The 20,818-nt window shown below is 47.3% G+C and overlaps 1 protein-coding gene across 2 annotated transcripts in view; it reads right to left on the bottom strand.

The window, feature by feature from the left end:
- TBCD (tubulin folding cofactor D) overlaps window positions 1–20,818 on the bottom strand; it is a 205,591-nt gene that overhangs the window by 85,355 nt on the left and 99,418 nt on the right. For both annotated transcript variants that reach the window (XM_040331075.1, XM_040331073.1), the window contains exon 15: window positions 9,421–9,577. In XM_040331075.1, the coding sequence (XP_040187009.1) occupies window positions 9,421–9,577 (157 nt within the window). The remainder of the gene's footprint in view (window positions 1–9,420; window positions 9,578–20,818) is intronic.

Below are 20,818 nucleotides of genomic sequence, written 5' to 3'. Positions count from 1 at the left end.
GCGGGGATCGGGCATCCATAGAGTGGCGGGGATCAGGGCATCCATGTAGTGGTGGGGATCGGGCATTCATAGAGTGCCGGGGATCGGGGCATCCATAGAGCGGCGGGGATCGGGGCAGAGAGCGGCGGGGATCGGGGCATCCATGGAGCGGCGGGGATCGGGGCATCCATAGAGTGGCGGGGATCGGGGCATCCATAGAGTGGCGGGGATCGGGGCATCCATAGAGTGGCGGGGATCGGGGCATCCATAGAGTGGCGGGGATTGGGGCATCCATAGAGTGGCGGGGATCGGGGCATCCATAGAGTGGCGGGGATCGGGGCATCCATAGAGTGGCGGGGATCGGGGCATCCATAGAGTGGCGGGGATCGGGGCATCCATAGAGTGGCGGGGATCGGGGCATCCATAGAGTGGCGGGGATCGGGCATCCATAGAGCAGCGGGGATCGGGCATCCATGGAGTGGCGGGGATTGGGCATCCACGGAGCGGTGGGGATCGGGCATCCATGGAGTGGGGGATGGAGTGGAGAATAAAAACCGCAGAGGTGATCAAATACCACCTAAAGAAAGTTCTATTTGTGGAAAAAAAAGGACATCAATTTTGTTTGGGAGCCACGTCGCACGACCGCGCAATTGTCAGTTAAAGGGACAAATGCAGCCAAATGGTCCGGGGCTGAAGTGTTTTTTTAAAGGAGAAGTAAGGCCAAAGCTCTTCTGTTGTAGGACATGGGCGTGCGCTTCATTCTGCACCGTGACCCCCCCGTGTTCAGGGGTTCTAATCATTTCTCACTCAATCTAAAACGTAAAAAAAAGTATAGTATTCTTTAATACGCTGCTAATTATTAAATATAAAGAATAAATTAAAAATCGGACTTGAAATGATGCCGAATGGTTGCCGAAGGATTTTGGCCGGCCCCATTCCCCGGTTAGAGGATCGAAGCTTGGCACTGCTACAGATCTTTATCAACAAATTCAAACAGGATTTCTGAGCCTTTGTTCTGCGAGTTTCTGCGATACTCCTGACGAGGGTTTCGTGGGAACCGCAGTGAAGTCTTGGCCCGCAAGTCCCGGCTTGTCGGCGGTTACCACACCTGCCAGCCAGCCGGCCTGGCTCTCTGCGAGTCTCAGCCTCGGAGGCACGTCCTTGTGCTGTGGTAAAGATACCGACTTGTTTAGATAAAGAGCTTCACTTTCACTGCTTCCCTGGAGCCCGACACAAGAGGCTGCACCTTCTGATGACAGAGACAAGTGGAGGGTCTCCGGGGGGGGGGGGATCATTGCCGCATTCCTACACAGGCACCTGCACCGCAGGAGGAGACACCTGCTAATGTCACTCGGCTCTCTCCATGCTTTACCGTTATGTCTTTCTGGATCAACAAAATTTCAGTTCCATTGTTGGTGGAGATCTACAGAATTAAAGGGAACCTGTCATTTTTGGGAAAAGTTCAAATAAGGAGCCCCCCCCCCCCCCCCAATCATCCCAGCATTCCCCATGATCCTTGTTATTAAAGAGGAAGTCTGATAAAGAGAACTATTGATAGGTGTGCCACATCCCAAGGAGAGGAAACCCCTAGAGTGGGACTTTGGAAGCACTACCAAACAAGTATACAGTAATAAGATCAGGGCTGATCCTAGGCAGAGTGCTTTGCACCCAGGCGCCTGCAGAGGTGGGGGCGCCGAAGTGCCAGAGTTCTCCCCTCCTTCTGGCAGTGCTCAATCTCTATAGTTTTAGGAAGTACTTTTAACCCCCACTAGCGGCCAACTAAAGGGTTCAAAGCGCCACTGCCAAGGCTCTTTGCAGGCACTGACCAGTGATTTCAATGAGAAGGGGCGCAATAAGAGCGGGGTATACACACACTAAAGCGCCTCAAAGAAGCTACTTGCAGGACATTTTTGGACTTCCTGCCAGTGCACCGCTCCAGCGTGAAAGCACTCGGGTTCTCACACTGGGATTGCAGATGAGGCTTTTTGCGGGCGCTATTTTTAACGCTACAGCGCCTGAAAAATGCCTCTAATGTGGAAGGGGTCTAATGGACCATCTACTGTACTATTGCCTGCAGTCTCTGACCATCTCCTATATCATATCTGCAGTCTCTGACCATCTCCTGTATCACATCTGCAGTATCTGACCATCTCATGTATCATGTCTGCAGTCTCTGACCATCTCCTATATCATGTCTGCAGTCTCTGACCATCTCCTGTATCACATCTGCAGTATCTGACCATCTCATGTATCATGTCTGCAGTCTCTGACCATCTCCTGTAACATGTCTGTAGTATGTCTGGGGGTCTTTTTAACAGACTCTCTAACAGAAGCCCTCTCTGTGTCCATCAGAGAGGCCCCCTCCAGGTCCCAATAAAGTACTCTGCTTCTCTTCCTGTATTTTGTTTATTATTAAGAGATCATGTAAGGATCCCAGGGTAATGAACTCTTCGTTGGGGAGCATTTCTGTGGTTGAGTCATTGCCATAGAAACATTGGTAAAGGGGAGGAGTTAGTAAAATGACCACGCCCATGTGGGGGGCGCCAGAAGTATTTCTGCACCCAGGCGCCTGTGACCCTAGGATCGGACCTGAATAAGATTACAAAAAGATATTTATTCAAAAACACACATAGATATTGCACATGAACATACAATATGAATAAAATTGCTGAGATAAGATTACTGAACCCGACGCGTTTCGGAAAAAGTTTTCTCCATCAGGGTTTTGACAGAAAATCATATCTGAAGAAAAATGCAAAATAAGACCCCTTTCACACTGGGGTGTTTTCATGCGCTTTAGCGCTACAAAAAGCTCCTGTAAACCGCCTGAAAGAAGCCTCATCTGCAATCCCAATGTGAAAGCCTGAGTGCTTTCAGAGCCCTTTCACACTGCCAGCGCCCAATAAAACGCTGGTAAAGCTCCGCTGAGACCACTCGGGCTTTCACATTGGGATTGCAGATGAGGCTTCTTTCAGACGCTTTTTTTTTTTAAACGCTAAATGCCAACTTGCAATTATTGGGTTCTTGGCAGCGTTAGGCCAAGCATGATACCAACACCAACACCGGTATGGATTTTGGGGTTTGGACAGAATTAAAAGGGAGCTCAGAGCCTCATCACATTTCATCAGCATTTCATGAAGTGAATATGAAGAGTAAACAACGCTGACAGCTTTATATACAGGCTGCGACACGTCCCCGATATACATCGACCCCCCCGTGCTGAGCACACAGTGATGCCATAAGATGTAGCTGGGAGCCATGTGGGCCGCCTCCTGGCTTTGCCGATCAGCGGAGCCCTGCAGGCATCACTCTCGGGTTGGGAGGCTCCGCCACGCCCCAGCGTGCTGCAAACAGAACCCAAGGCAGACGAAACTACAATGCCTTCACGCACCGTTTCAATTGTTTCAGGAGAGATTAATCCTTATTCAGCACTTTCACATCGCTGCCGGAGAGGTTGTGAAATCCTGCAGCCAACAGCACAACGCAATACACGACCCTGCCGGGAACAACTATTCACATTCACAGAGTTACTTCAACCAAATAAAATCTACATCTGTGATGTCACAGCAGAAGTATGCATTCCAGCACTCACTATCGGCCAGATTCAGAGAGCTTCACGCCGGCGTATCAGTAGATACGCCGTCGTAACTCTGAATCTAAGCCGTCGTATATTTAAGTGTATTCTCAAAATCAGATACACTTAAATCTAGCTAAGATACGACGGCTTGCGCCGTCGTATCTTAGCTTTCTATTTAGGCCGGCCGCTAGGGGCGTGAACGTCGATTTACGCCTAGAATGCGTAAACAGCGAGATACGCCTATTCACGAACGTACGCTTGCCCGTCGCAGTAAAGTTACGCTGTTTACGTAAGGCGTTTTCAGGCGTAAAGTTAGTCCAACAAATAGCTGGCCTAGCCAATGTTAAGTATGGTTGTCGTTCCCGCATCAAATTTTTTAATTTTTACGTCGTTTGCGCAAGTCGTCCGTGAATGGGGCTGGACGTAATTTACATTCACGTCGAAACCAATAAGTCCTTGCGGCGTAATTTGGAGCATGCGCACTGGGATACGTCCACGGACGGCGCATGCGCCGTTCGTTCAAAACGTCATTTACGTGGGGTCATGGTTTATTTACATAAAACACGCCCACCTCTTTACAATTTGAATTAGGTGTGCTTACGCCGGCCCAATTACGTTACGCTGCCGTAACTTAGGACGCAAGTGCTTTGTGAATACAGCACTTGCGTCTGACTTACAGCGGCGTAGCGTAAATGCGATACGCTACGCCTGCACAAAGTTAAGCCAGTCTTTCTGAATCTGGCTAAGTGTGTGTAATTATATATATATATTACACACACTATATTACGCGCCGTCCGTGGACGTATCCCAGTGCGCATGCTCCAAATTACGACGCAAGGACTTATTGGTTTCGACGTGAACGTAAATTACGTCCAGCCCCAGAATTGGCAGAACGTGTGTGTGTGTGTGGGGGGGGGGGGGGTTGAATGGGAGACGCATGGCTTTGCTTCCGTTTCTAGCTTCATTTTGCTATTACAGAACATCCCGCACCTTTTCCAAAGATTTACAAAAATTGCAAACCTGCAAAGATATCGCAGGAGAATAAATCCTGCAATAGAGATGGAAGCCGAGAGGCAGCAGTTTCCGCCCTGCGCTTACAGCACAGCAAACAGTCACTCCAGGCGAAGGTAAGGCCGCCTTGTGACTATTATTTTGTGGTTCACTTTACATATTATTTTGTCAATAACTTATTTTGTCCTCCCACGCCTGGGTTTAGAGAACTCGGAAAGGAGGACAAGCTTTGCCTTCAGAACCGGTTCCACGGAGGAAGCCTGAGCCAAGAGAGCCAAGAGAGCCAAGACCTCATCCGTATTACTGGAGCTTCTCAGACACCGGGTGCCGATCAGGACGGAGCTCCGTACAAAACATTGGAAATAAGAAAAGAAGATCCACTTGTCCGTTCTTTTAGGAACAGTTAAAGGGATTGTAAAGGAATTTTTTTTTCCATAATAATCATCCTTTACCTGCAGACATTCCACTTTTCACTTCCTCATTGTTCATTTTTGCTCAGAAGTTGCTCTATTTCTTCTCTGTTCTGTTCACTTCCTGCTTGTCTGATTGTTACTGACCACCGTGATGGGAGGCTTTACTGCGGTGGTCAGAGACGTGCTCACCCACTCCTGGGAACTACATCTGTGCGGCAGGACGCTCTCTACGTGTTAGAGACTTCAAGGAGGTGTGAATTACTGGGCGTGTCGCAATGCATACTGGGAAACGTAGTTCTTACATGAACGAGCGCCGCAAACCAGGAAGTGAATGAGAGAACAGAAACTAGAACTCCGGAGGTGATATAGATGAAGGAATTTAATAGATATTTACTCGTTTTTTAACAGAATCATTACACTATTCTGTCTGTCTACCTTGCAGACATTGGGATAGATTCAGATAGGTCAGCGGATCTTTAGATCCGCGTAACCTATCTGATTTACGTTACGCCGCCGCTATTTTTTTAAGCAAGTGCTTTATTCAGAAAGCACTTGCCTCTAAAGTTGCGGCGGCGTATTGTAAATCCCCCGGCGGAATTCAAATTCCGCGGCTAGGGGGCGTGTACTATTCAAATCAGGCGCGTCCCCCACGCCGATCGAACAGTGCATGCGCCGTCCGCAAATTTTCCCAGCATGCATTGCTCCAAATGACGTCGCAAGGACGTCATTGGTTTCGACGTTAACGTAAATTACGTCCGGCCGTATTCCCAAACGACGTAAAAAATTCTAAACGCGGCGCGGGAACGACGCCCATACTTAACATAGGATACGCTGCACTTACCCCTGCTAGGGGTAACTTTCCGCTGGAAAAGGCCGAATGCAAACGGCGTAAAAAAAAAACGCCGGGCGGTCGTTCGTTTCTGAATCGGCATAAATGCTCATTTGCATATTTGATGCGTAAAAGATATGGAAGCGCCACCTAGCGGCTGGCCTGGAATTGCAGCCTAAGATCCGACAGTGTAAGTCACTTACACCTGTCGGATCTTAGGAATATCTATGCGTAACCTATGAATCAGGCGCATAGATACGACGGCCGGACTCAGAGATACGACGGTGTATCAGGAGATACGCAGTCGTATCTCACATATGTAAACACCATTCAAACCCCACATGTGAGGTATCGTCGCGTGCGTTAGAGCGTGTGCAACAATTCTAGCACAAGACCTCCTCTAACTCGAAAATAGTAACCTGTAAAAAAAATTAAAGCGTCGCCTATAGAGATTTTTAAGTACCGAAGTTTGGCGCCATTCCATGAGTGTGCACAATGTTAGGTATCTATTTACTCGGCGTAACATCATCTTTCACATTATACAAAACAATTGGGCTAACTTTTTTGTTATTTTTTAATCCAAATGGACTGCAAGTGATGTGGAGATCCTTCGCTCCCCCGGATAAATCACGCAGCAGCCGGAATGGGATTTATTTTTACTTACTCGGCAGGCTTGGATTTTGCTCCAGATGTTCTCGGGATATAAAACAAGGCTTTGGTTTCTATCTCCCAATCTGAATCACTCTATAATAAAAGCAAAGCCTGCGCACAGGGAGTGGTGATACTGCAGCTCGGTACCACACCTCGAGGACGTTTATACTTCCAGGCTGCGCTCGCGCCCACTACACAGCCGTGTCTCCAGAGCGCTCCACACACCCAGCGGTGCGGACACAGCCCTAGTCAATCCACGCTTTGTGGGATGATTCACCTTCTGGTTTAATAGACATTTCGCTTCCCTCTAATCTTCACCCTGAGCACTTTGCATGAAATCAGATCCACTTAGTTCAATTTCAATGCAAATGTGATGCCAGACACTAGCAGAGTTTCTTTCTAGGTCTTCCCCGATTGGCTGCAACCACTGGAATTGCAATGTAGATTATAAACCCCTCCCCCCCCCCTGTCACAACTGGCCCTGTGGAATTGTCTCGGCCCTATCAGAGGATCCAGCAATGGGCCCCTGACGCCCAACATCTCTAGGGTAGTCATCAATCAGTTATATTGGAAAATCTGTCTCAATTCTAGTAATCTCACCCAAGACAAGTGGCACTGAAAATGCCCACCTGCCCGCTCAACACCTGCTCTTTGCATTGACGCCAATGTGCCAGAATGACTATGGAGTGCCCAGTGGGAAGATTTTCTGAGGTCAGTTGAATTATTTGAGACCAATGAGCTACAACCATGGCATTATTAGATAACAATCTCAAGTCCGTGTCACCAGCACACACACACCAAGCTGCCAATCTCAAAAAGGCAGAAAACACATTGGTGCCCATGACACTGCCAATTCCTCTACAGCCGTGGTCTCCAAACTGAAGTCCGCAGGGACAATGCAGCCCAATTTGCTTGCCTTTATTCAGCCCTTGGGGCACTGTTCCTTCCACATATATGGGGTACTATATTTCCCACTGACACCAATAGTGGGGCACCATTCCTTCCACTGACACCAACAATGGGGCACTATCCCTCCTACAGACACCAACAATAGTGAATAATTTGTCCCACTGAAATAAACAATTGGGCACTGTTCCTCCCACTAATACTATGAAGGGGAACTATTCTTCCCACTGGCACCAACGATGGGGTACTATTCCTCCCACTGGCACCAATAATGAGGTACTATTCCTTCCATGGATACCAACAATGGGGTACTATCCCTTCTATGGATACCAACAATGGGGTACTATCCCTTCTATGGATACCAACAATGGGGTACTATCCCTTCCATGGATACCAACGATGGGGTACTATTCCTTCCATGGATACCAACAATGGGGTACTATCCCTTCTATGGATACCAACAATGGGGTACTATCCCTTCCATGGATACCAACGATGGGGTACTATTCCTTCCATGGATACCAACGATGGGGTACTATTCCTTCCATGGATACCAACGAAGGGGTACTATTCCTTCCATGGATACCAACGAAGGGGTACTATTCCTTCCATGGATACCAACGATGTGGCACTACTCCTTCCGCGGCACCAATGATGGGGCATAACTCCTTTCACTGACAAAGATTAGGCACCAATCCTCCCTATGGCACCAACGATGGGGCACTATTCCTTTCACGGACATCAACAACGGGACATTATTCTTTCAATTGGCACTAAAAGCTATTCCTCCTCCCACTGGACATAAAGACTGAACACTATTCCTCCCAATGAAACAAACAATGGGGCACCATACCTTCCACTAATGCCAATGATGAGGCACCACACCTTCCACTAATGCCAATGATGAGGGACCATATCTTTCACCAACACCAATGATGAGGCACCACACCTTCCACCAATGCCAATGATGAGGGACCATATCTTTCACCAACACCAATGATGAGGCACCACACCTTCCACTAATGCCAATGATGAGGGACCATATCTTTCACCAACACCAATGATGAGGCACCACACCTTCCACTAATGCCAATGATGAGGGACCATATCTTTCACCAACACCAATGATGAGGCACCAAACCTTCCACTAATGCCATTGATGGGGCACCATAACTTTCATTAATGGGGCATTATTCCTCCTCTTACTGATCAGTGTTACTATGTAATTTTCTACCCCCACTGATGCCGAGGCAGTTTCTACCCCCACTGGTCACAGTCTGGCCACTTAAAGTTTGAAGGACAATAAAATGGGCATTTGTTTGGAAAGTTTGGAGACCCCAGATCTACGACATAAAAATGCCCAAATGACCATGCAGAACCATTCCGACTGCATGTCTGAGCATTATCGGAGTGCTATGGGTACGTTCAGTCTTTATTTATGGACATTTATTTTAATTGTTTTTACTAGTAATGGTGGCGATCAGACATTTTTAGCGAGATTGCGGCGGACAAATCTGACACTTTTTGGGGACCAGTGACACCAATACAGTGAACGGTCTGCCTTGTTTACATAGGCAGACCACTGATCTGCCTTTCCTACAAACGATCAGTGGGGCCCGCTGATTGGCCCACCCCAGAGCCGACAACAGGAATCACGTACAGGTACGTGATTTCGCGATTAAGGGCCACCCTGCCACAGTAAATGTGGGGCGGTCCTTAAGTGGTTAAAGCAGGGGTCTCAAACTGACGGCCCTCCAGCTGTTTGTGAGACTACAAGTCCCATGAGGCATTGCAAGGCTGACAGTTCCAAACATGACCCCCAACAGGCAGAGGAATGATGGGACTTGTAGTTTTGCAACATCTGGAGGGCCACCAGTTTGAGACCCACTGGGTTAAAGGGCAACTTCAATAAAACTGTAGTTGTCCTTTATTTTCTTTACCAAAAAAACAACACGATGTACAGTATAAAAAACACCACGATGTACAGTATAAAAAACAACACGATGTACAGAATATACAAATGCTGAAGATTTCACAAGTTTAACCAGACTTACCTTGCCAACTGATTTACATAAGGCTTCATTTCGAGAGGGTCATAGGCCCGTGCAAAGGCCCAACACACATAACAGGCAGCATCCCGGACAGCCGAACCCACGCTACACGCACCGCGCTTCTCATCATAAACCAGCGCCTTCAGTATGACGGGGACAACTGCAAGACAGAGAAATCACGTCAGTTTAAAAAACCTAAAATAATAATAAAAAATGAATAAAAAAATATGGTTGGCAACTTCAAATTCTATACAAGGGGGAGAGAGAGACACAGATATATATATATATATATATATATATATATATATATATATATATATATATATATATATATATAAAAAAGAAATTGATGTATGTCTGATTCTAGCTAGTGACTTTTTTCTCAACAGCGAAACGCGTTGCCACACAGGGGCTCACTACATCTACATGGTGCAATTTTCTTTTTACGCTGTGTTTCTCCTGTTCATAACTCATTATGCACGCTTTTAATTCTTATTGTGTTCTTCGCTGTATATTTTTTAACCACTTCAATACCGGGCACTTTCCCACCTTCCTGCCCAGGCCAATTTTCAGCTTTGTCACACTTTGAATGACAATTGCGCGGTCATGCTACACTGTACCCAAAAACAAAAAAATGTTGGTGCCAATTCCTGGTGCCGTCCCTGGTGGTCTGAAGTGGGCATCCTTGGGGGGGCTGCACTGATAATAAGCGCAGACCCCCCCCCCCCCAGTCAGGAGAGCCGCCGGTTGGCTCTGCTCTACTCTGTCAGACGCCAGTGAGGAAAAGCCAATACACGGCTTTTCCTGTTTACATCGTGATCAGCTGTGATTGGACTGCAGATACCATGGTAAAGAGTCTCCGCCAGAGGCTCTTAACCGAGATCAGTGCTGCGGTGTGCAAGACTGACATGCCGCACCACCGATCGCCACGCACCCCCACTGGCGCGTACCGGCCGTTATCCTGAAAGACGCCATATGACATCCAGTCAGGATAAGGGAACCCCCGCCTGGCTGTCATTTTGCTATAGGCCGGGCGGGAAGTGGTTAAACTACACTATTGTCCAATGTGCTTCTAAAGTCCGACCTAGGGCTCCTTTGCCCTCCCCCTCCCCTTTTTTTGTTCCTACCCATAGTTTACGGATGTGGCCATAGGAGCGTTTTTGCTCTATTTATTAACACTAAAATATAATTGGTTGTTAAAGCCGAGTTCCACCCAAGAATGAAACATCCGTTTTTCCGGTGCCTCCCCCCAGCGGCTGCGTATTGATGCGGCACAGCGGCTGCCTATTGATGCGGCAAAGCGGCTGCCCATAGATGCGGCAAAGCGGCTGCCCATAGATGCGGCACAGCGGCTGCCTACCGATGCGGCACAGCGGCTGCCTACCGATGCGGCACAGCGGCTGCCTACCGATGCGGCACAGCGGCTGCCTACCGATGCGGCACAGCGGCTGCCTACCGATGCGGCACAGCGGCTGCCTACCGATGCGGCACAGCGGCTGCCTACCGATGCGGCCACAGCGGCTGCCTACCGATGCGGCCACAGCGGCTGCGTATTGATGGCCACAGCCCTTAACAAGAAGAAAAGCGAGCAGTGGTATCCTTCAAAGATCTACCATATGATACAAGTTCTCACATAATATATAGAATTTTTCAGGGCAATGAAAAAAAAAAAAGGTATGGTGTCCCATCACTGAAAAGCTGAGAGTTTGCAGTAACCGCGAGCCTATTGTATGAGCCGGCGGTCCCCGGGGCCCATAGATACAGAACATACGCATGCATGTAATGGCACCATTGTCATGAACAATGGTACGGTGTGATTGTATTCAGCTTCTAGATTATCTTGTGAATTCCTGCACGGCGGTTCTAAGCACTCGCAGGCTCTGCACACAATGCAAACACTTGTCGCTTCTGCTTGCAGCACCTCAGGACTTCCTCTTGGCAAGAATAAGGCGGCACACATGTAATGAGAGCGATGCCTACGCAGGCTCCTCTCCTAGCAGCAAGCCCATCTCCTCCTCATTCATGGCCTACAGTAATGTATAGCCTGCGGGCACAACTGAAGCTCAACAACTGAAAAGCTCATTTCCCAGGGGATGTTCTCAGGCTGGCTTAGCTCCTGGCTCCCGAACAATGACCCTATAGAGGGAGAAGGGAACAGCAGCTCACCGGACTGGTTTGTGGAGTGGTAGGAGAGGTCCGGCGTTGCCAGCAGTGGCACAACTCAACCTTGAGCGGCTCCTGGCACGTGAGATGAGAAGAGGGCGCCTTTCCAAATTTAGAGGAGGGGGTGTGGGAAGAAAGCCCAGCGACCAAGATGTTAGAATTTCACTGAAGAGGGACCGGGACTCATCTCATATTAACATTGAATGCTTCATAGATTAAGAGAACCTGTCAAGAATTATGGATGGAAATGCCATGACCTGCTTGTGAAGGAACGAGCTCCAGCTGCCATCCTCATCCCTACTGATCAAGGATGAGAGTCCCGTAAGGCGACAGGTCCCATAAAGTGGACCTGTCACTACGTGTGACATTCTACAGGGGGCTCCAATGTTTCAAAGGGCCGGTTAACTGTCCTTCAAACTTTGGGGGGGGGGGAATTGAGGGAATAGTGCCCCATCATTGGCATCAATTGAAGGAATAGTGCCCCATTATTGGTTTCAGTGGGAGGAATAGTGTCCCATCATTGGTGTCAGTGGGAGGAATAGTGTCCCATCATTGGTGTCAGTGGGAGGAATAGTGTCCGATCATTGGCGTCAGTGGGAGGAATAGTGCCCCATCATTGGTGTCAGTGGGAAGAATAGTGCTCCATCATTGGTGTCAGTGGGAAGAATAGTGCCCCATCATTGGTGTCAGTGGGAGGAATAGTGCCCCATCATTGGTGTCAGTGGGAGGAATGGTGCCCCATCATTGGTGTCAGTGGGAGGAATAGTGTCCCATCATTGGTGTCAGTGGGAGGAATAGTGTCCCATCATTGGTGTCAGTGGGAGGAATAGTGTCCCATCATTGGTATCAGTGGGAGGAATAGTGTCCCATCATTGGTGTCAGTGGGAGGAATAGTGTCCCATCATTGGTGTCAGTGGGAGGAATAGTGTCCCATCATTGGTGTCAGTTTGAGGAATAGTGCCCCATCATTGGTATCAGTGGGAGGAATAGTGTCCCATCATTGGTGTCAGTGGGGTTCGTTTTGCACAGAGTGGCCCCGATCCTCCTCTTCTGGGGACCCACAGCGGCTGACCCCCTCTGGGAAGCTCTCCCCCGAGGGGGTTACCTTGCGGGCGCGCTCCTGTGCCATACAAATCGGAGTCCATAGCCGGACACTGCAAGGTGTTTTTTCACCTTAATGCATAGGACGCAATAAAGTGAAAAAACATGAAGGTTTACAACAAAAACATTGAGCCGTTTTCGGTGCATCGGACACAAGCTTCCTTCTGAGTGGGCAGATGGCACGCCAAGAATGTTCTGCATATTCTAGGTATTTGTGTATCCAGGAATGCACAGAGTACACAGACATACATAAAGCCAATATATGGTCCACTTCATAGAAGATATGTATGACTTCTGCAGGCATCTTAGAACTGTACATAACCTGAGAGATTTGTCTTTTCATTCCCTTTCCTGAGGAGTAAAGAGAAGAGTCATGTCGGTGGCGACATATTTCACTCACTAGTGGAGAGACCTCAGGCAAAGCTCCATCAGAAATGCCCTACATACCAATAAAGCTTCTCCGAAAAAGGACTTCTGAGTAAAAGTCATTAATACAGCTGGGCTCCGGCCTTCCCTTCAGTCTTGCACAATTGTACAGGCCCCCCCCCCCCCCCCCCCCAAGGCTGCACGGCACTGACCACCAGTGGCACCCGCCAGACCACCCACAGCACTGACCTGCCTCCTGATTGGCAGGGAGGAAATGTAGTGTGACCATACCAAAAATTAATTTGCTATTGTCACATAGCGGGGTGAGATTGGGACGCAGTGTTCTCCGCCCCGAGCCCACCCTATTTTAAAGCCTATTAGAGCCTCTGGCTCCAAGCACGTGCTTCAAAATACACACCCCCGCCATGTGTCCGGCGTCCTGAAAAGGGGCGGGCGCATGGATAAACAGGGCAGCGGAGGTGTTGGGGGGGGGGACGGGGGACGGCGCCTGTGCACCCACAATGCACGACCCGCCACTGTCTGACCCTCATTTCCTCCATTAAGTCTGCAGTCTCTGGCAAACCTCTCCAGCATTACATATACTGAACATTATGTGTTGCCCTTTGGTGATGTCAGGGAGGGGCCACATTTAAAGGAGTTGTAAAGGCAGAAGGAGCATTCCATGCATCAAGATAAAAAACCTTTTGTGTGTAGCAGCCCCTCCTAATTACTTACCTGAGCCCCATCTCTCCCCAGCGATGTCCACAAGTGTCTTAGCCATTCGGGACTCTCCTCCTGATTGGCTGAGACACAGCAGTGGCACCATTGACTCCCACGGCTGTCAATCAAAGTTAGTTAGCCAATCAAGGGAGAGAGGGGGGCGGGCCGATAACACGGCTTTGTGTCTGAATGGACACAGGGAGCTGTGACTTGGCTCGGGTGCCCCCATAGAAAGCTGCGTGCTGTGGGGGCACTCAACAGGAGGAAGAGACCAGGAACACAAAAGAGGGACCCGATCAGAGGATCCAGGCTGCTCTGTGCAAAACCAACTGCACAGGAGGGAAGTATAACATGTTTGTTAAAAAAAAAAAAAAGAGAACGAGTCTTTACAATCACTTGAAGTCCCCTTATAGCTCATAAGTTGACAACCCCTGCCATAGCGCTTTTCTATCCCCCAGTCTCCATCCATCTATACATCCATTTTAGGCAATTTCTTTAATATACTTAGTTCACACCGTATGATGAATCGTGCTCGCAGGCCGCGGTATGACCAGCACCGAGCGTGCCTTCCTTGTTTTCCTTTTCCTTATATCACATACTATGGTCATTTCGTAGACAACTAGCACGAATCGTCATACATGCCGACTCCAGCGTCCTTGCACCACCCTACACAGGTTTTGTCATGTGATGTCACATGACGAAACATGCATATGGCGGAGCAAGGACGCTGGATTCACTGCATTACAACTTGCTATGGGAGCCCCCTTCCTTTTTTTCTTTTCCTTATACCGCATACTATGGTCATTCCGCAGACCACGAGCATAAATCATCATAAGTGGCGACTCCAGCGTCCTTCCCCACCCTATGCACGTTTCGTCTTGTGATGGAGTCACCACGTATTCATATTCTTTATATATATATATATATATATATATATATATATATATATATATATATATATATATATATATATATACATATACATATACACACACACACACACACACACATATACATACATACACACACAATTCATTATGGGAGCCTCCTTCATTCTTTTCTATTCCTCGGATCAATGCCTAGGAAGAGAGGAATAAATCTGAGGATCGCTTGTTGGCTGGTTTATAACTTTACCAGCATATCTATCTGGTGAGTCCATTTTTTGAGAGTGGTGAAGGACTCACGTTGTGGTGGAGCACCTTTGGGAATTTCTTTGGGAAGAATTTTGGGACTTCGATTATGAATATTTTTTATTGACACTATTTTTTATACTACTTTCGTTTGTCACTTTTTTATTTTCATTTTTTTTTTGGACCCTACAAATACTTTTGATACATTTTTTTCATTTCCAACTTGTTTATTGTCATAGCATGCACTTTTATTGATATGGATTGTGAATTTTGCACATAAGTTTGATTTGCACAATTTATGCACGTGCACGTTATTTGCATTGTATTTAGGTATTAGATGTTATGAGAAGGGATGATATTAAAAGCGGAGTTCCATCCGCGTTTTTTTGTTTATTAAAAAAATCAGCTACAAAAAGTTTAGCTGCGGACTTTTAATAAACAGATACTTACCTGCTCCACGGTCTAGCGATGCGGCCGTCCGGAGCGTCGCTCCTTTTCCCGCACCTCTTTGCCAGTGCCGTCATAACCACTGTGGGCACCCAGCCGCGACAGCTTTCGGCTTCACAAACGGGTACGCACTGCGCACGGGCGAGTCACGCTGCACGTTCCCAGTGGACAGGCAATCTTCTGGGCCCTGTCACGTGTCCCAGAAGATTGCCGAGAGGGAGGGGCCACCTAGTAGGGGAGGAGTCGCCTAGGCGGCCCGTGGGAGGAAGGAGGAAGTCCCCTTCAAAAGTACCCACCCACCCTCCCAAAAAAATGACATGGCAAATGTGGCATGTAAGGGGACGAGGAGTACTTAAAGCGAAAGTTCCCCTTTTGGGTGGAACTCCGGCTTTAATGATTTTGGGTTTCACCGGTTTGTTACATGTATACATATTAGAAGAAGTGGAAATGGATGGACAGCCGCACTCCAAAGGCACTTGAAGAAGCAGTCTTTATTAATAAAAACTGGACATGTAAATCCAAAAATGCAGTAACAATAGGGGACAGCCAACGCGTTTCGCACACTGTTAGTGCTTAGTTATGGCTCAGCATTGCCAGCACCTTGGACTCCTGAGAGGTTCCTCTAATTGTCTGCTTAGATCCACCTGGAGCGGTGATTCCTTTCCCATGTATACATATTAGTTTATCAACATTGAGGATATTTGAGGTTGATGTACGGACCAGCACTTCTCTTTATACACATTTTTTTTGTTTACAACGCAAAAAATAAAAACCGCAGAGGTGATCAAATACCACCAAAAAAAAAAGAAGCTATCTGTAGATTAAAAAATTGGACATCAAGGTTATTTGGGTACAGTATCACAGGACTGCGCAATTTTCACTTAAAGTAATGCAGTGCCATAGCAAAAATGGCCTGGTCATGAAAGGGGGGGGGGGCAAATCTTCCAGAGGTCAAGTGGTTAACTGAACAAGCTGAAGTCGGTTGGCTACCATGCAGAGCTTCTGGGGGTCAAGTGGTTAAGGAGTCTCCTTGGCACTGTACAGGAGGCCTCAACTCTTCTTCTGTGGGCAAACTGAATTGCAGACCAGACGCAGCACAAAGACAAAACGCTGCGTACCCAAGTAGAGTGGTGAATCAGGAAACAAAGTAATCAAGTTCTTTCTTTAAAATAACTGAAGAAACGACGGAACTGTGAGGAGTTAAGTAAACAGGTATTTTAAACAGCCTGCAGCCTCACAATTCTCAGAGCCGGGACTGGGTGACAGTCATGAGTGCAGCTTACGGCATTCCATCTCCGCATCGAAAGAGAACGCCTCGCAGCTCTAGAAAATGTCGTCAAACTTGCCCCCAAGAATGTGGTTTTATTAGTAAAGATGATCGGAAGATCTTGTTCCACAGAGGACGAGTTCCACCCAAAAGTCACTTCCTCCTGGAGGACATCTCAGGTAGCTAAAGCCTTCTTAAAGCAAACAAACCTTGTCCAAAGCTGCCATGGAGCTCAATGTGCCCACAGGTGAACCAAAAGCCAAGGCTGGCGAGGCCATTCTAGAATTAACATATCTATATACAGTCCCCATTGTGAAGAAAAATAAGAATTTTATGAATTTCTAAGTACGTTGGAACATACACTATATTAACAAAAGTATTGGGACGCCTTTACTCGCACCTGAACTTTAATGGCATCCCAGTCTTATAGCCTGTAGGCAGTGCCGATCCTGACCTCCCTGGGGCCCTAAGCAAAATTACATGTCACATTAAAGTTGAGAGGCGGGGGGCTGCCGAAAATGACATGTCACATTAAAGATTAAAGATGAGAAGGGGGGGGGGGGGTGTTCTGCTGTCGGAAATTACATCTTACAATTAAAGTGAGAAGCAGGGGGTGCTGACTGCTTACCTCTTCTCCCATGCAGCCAGCGAGTTGAGAAGCAGGGCGAAGGGCCGAAAATTACTTCTCACCAGGCGGGCCTCTAGTAATTTGGGGGGCCCCCTGCAGCTTTACGGGGCCCTAAGCGGCTTGCATAGTGAGCCTATAGGGTGGATCGGCCCCGTCTGTAGGGTTCAAAATTTAGTTGGCTCACCCTTTGCAGCTATAACAGCTTCAACTCTTTTGGAAGGTGTTTTGCTTGAGTTTATCTAGTAAGATTACTTTGCGGTATAAGCAAGGAAGCTCAGACCTGTGCAGTGTATAAATGTGCCTTTACTATACAAAAATGTTTTACATTACAAAATTAGGAATACAGTAGAAGACAGATTTATCAAGCAAGATGCCTAAAAAAAGAAGCAGAAACTTATAAGCAATCCCGGACGAGCCCCCAATTGTTTTGCTTGTGTCTATCTAGCAAGGTTACTTTGTTGTTTAAGCAAGGAAGCTCAGACCTCTGCAGTGTACAGATGTGCTTTGACTAAACAAAAATGCTTTGCATACAAAACTATTACAAATACAGTACTAGATTGACAGATATATCAAGCAAGATGCCTAGCAAATAAGCAGAAACTATGGTCTGTAACCAGCCATAAGATACCTAAAGATACTTTTGCCTGATCTGCAGCAACTGCTTAAGAAGCCTGAGTCCTTGTTGTCAACGAAGATCACAAACACACAGTAATTGAAGTGAAGCAACTTCTAAAGCGTATTTCCTTCTGGAAAGGCTGTCCACAAGGTTTAGGAGTGCATCTATGGGAATGTTTGACCATTCTTCCATTTGTGAGGTCAGGCATTTAAGTTGGATGAGAAGGCCTGGCTTGCAGTCTCCCCTCCAATTCATCCTAAAGTTGTTCTATGGGGTGGAGGTCAGGAATCTGTACAGGCCAGTCAAGTTCCTCCACCCCAAACTTGCTCATTCATGTCTTTATGGACCTTGCTGTGTGCACTGGTGCGCAGTCATGTTGGAACAGGAAGATGAAACGGCATATGGTAAAGCGGCGTGCTGACGCCACTGCATTACACTGAGTCCCGGAGTGAACGGGCTGTGTTAGCCGGCCGGCTACAGAACTTTTAAACACGATTTTATATCTACTCAAATGTGAGTGTGTTTTTAATTTTCATATCTTATTAAATTTATTATTGGATTACGCTATGTGCGCCCTTTTTTCCTTTCCTCTTGTTTGGGTGTGATCAACATCGTCCTAAGCGGCAGAGGATCCGAGAGATTTGGGGTGAAGACATCCTTGCCAGACAAACCTATAGGCTGGGTTCATAGCCACAGGCTCACAGAAGATCTCCAATTGGGATCTTCTCATCTGGTAAGACGCTGATAATCACTATGGTGGAAGATCCTCTTTACTATCTGGTCACCTTTTGTGGTGTTTTTTACAACATTTGTTTCCTCTAGAGGAGCAGCACATCTTGAGAGAGACGATCACTCTTTGAATCACTTTTCATTTATTTTTGTCACAGAGACTCAATTTTTATTTGAGGACTAATTTTTCATTGAATTTCACTAAGATTGGGTTCTACATTCTCTTTGGAGACCTTCTTCATCTTTGATTGTCCACTCAGTGGTCGACACATATAATATTTGTGCAGCTTGTTTTTTTCTTATTTAGGAACAGGAAGGGGCCATCCCCAAAGTGTTCCCACAAAGTTGGGAGCATAAAATTGTCCAAAATGTCTTGGTATACAGACGTCTTAAGAGTTCCTTTCACTGGAGGGGGCGTGTATAACCAGCCCCAAGCATCAGGTTCGGGAGCGAGCGCAGTGTTCATTGCGTATGCTCTGTTTACAGCTGACAAACAGCACTTCGGGCTCAGAGATTTCCGTAGACTCCGACTGCGCAGTCGAGGTCGGAACCTATCCGATAGACGAACCATATTGTCAGAACACCAGCAATAGCCGCCGTTTTGGCATGTGATTTGACATGTCAAATCGCATCAATGTTAACGTAGGCTCAAAGCCGAACCAGAGACGCTTTCCACTCTCAGCAATTTCACATGACTTCTTTTTAAGTACAATCTAAATATAGACAGGAAACATCAAGGTAGAAGTATAAAGAGATATAAATGTGAACAAAGATCTAAACACATGCATGTGACAGGCATGCCGACTACATTATAAAAGCATCATCTATTTAAAGGTACGTCGGGATTAAGTCAACGCCTTGATCGAGTGGCCAATTGGTGGACAACTCCCACCTAATGAGTAGCTATTGCTGGGGCTAAATTTAGACGTCATTAATTCTTGCAATCCACCAAGCCCAAGGAAATGTGTGGCTGGATTTTAAAATTGGCTCCCGGTCTCTAAATTCAGAAGTCATTTCACTGTCACAAAGGTTGTATTTTTATCTGTCACAACCTCAAAAGAAAAGAAAACGTTTATTTGTGGAGGGAATAACAAAAGCACGGCTTGTAGAGGCCTCTGGGCAACCATCAATGAAGCACCTTCCAGGGTTGTCAGGCCACCGGACAGCAACAAATACAACTCAAATAACCCCCGACAGAGTTCAATGATCTGTTACATAAACATGGCCGTAGATAAAAGAGAACGGTTGACAGTCCAGGAAAGGAGCAGAGCTCCCAACTGTCCACGATTTCAAGCAATGGCCCCCTGTCCACGATTTCGTGCAATGTCCCTCTGCCCACGATTCTGAGCAATGTCCCTCTGCCCACGATTCCGAGCAATGTCCCTCTGCCCACGATTCCGAGCAATGTTCCTCTGCCCACGATTCCGAGCAATGTCCCTCTGCCCACGATTCCGAGCAATGTCCCTCTGTCGCTGATTCCGAGCAATGTCCCTCGGACGCTGATTCCGAGCAATGTCCCTCTGTCGCTGATTCCGAGCAATGTCCCTCTGTCGCTGATTCCGAGCAATGTCCCTCTGTCGCTGATTCCGAGCAATGTCCCTCTGTCGCTGATTCCGAGCAATGTCCCTCTGTCGCTGATTCCGAGCAATGTCCCTCTGTCGCTGATTCCGAGCAATGTCCCTCTGTCGCTGATTCCGAGCAATGTCCCTCTGTCGCCGATTCCGAGCAATGTCCCTCTGTCGCCGATTCCGAGCAATGTCCCTCTGTCGCCGATTCCGTGTATCAAAGCATTTTTTTTTTACAGGGTATAAAAGAGAAGAGAGGAGCCTCCAAGTGTAGCAATAAGTTGCTAAATGTTGTACCTTCATTAAATGTAACCATATTGCTACACATTTTTATACTCAGTTGTGACATGACGCTACTCTTATATCAAGACATCGCTTGTATATCAAGGCAAAATTTATTAAAACATTTAGCTTGTCTTGCAAAACGATCTCAAACCAAGTTACTCTCAAACCAAGGTTTTCCTGTACGTTACAACTACGGCGAGGTGCTGGGACTAACTGTGGGCCCTTGGAAAGCAGGAAAGTGGGTTAGGAAAACGCTTGAGAGGTATTATTTTTCCCCTCTCCGGAAATCCATTACTCAAGACTTGGGCAGATTTTGGGAACACCTTACAAGGCTTGCCGGAAACCCAGCAGAGGCGTTTCGAGGATCAAAACATCTCTCGGAAC

This window comes from Rana temporaria, chromosome 12 (genome assembly GCF_905171775.1).
Source record: "Rana temporaria chromosome 12, aRanTem1.1, whole genome shotgun sequence".
NCBI lineage: Eukaryota > Metazoa > Chordata > Amphibia > Anura > Ranidae > Rana > Rana temporaria.
Note: the sequence above shows the minus strand (reverse complement) of the source record. Positions and strands in the feature narration are given on the sequence as shown.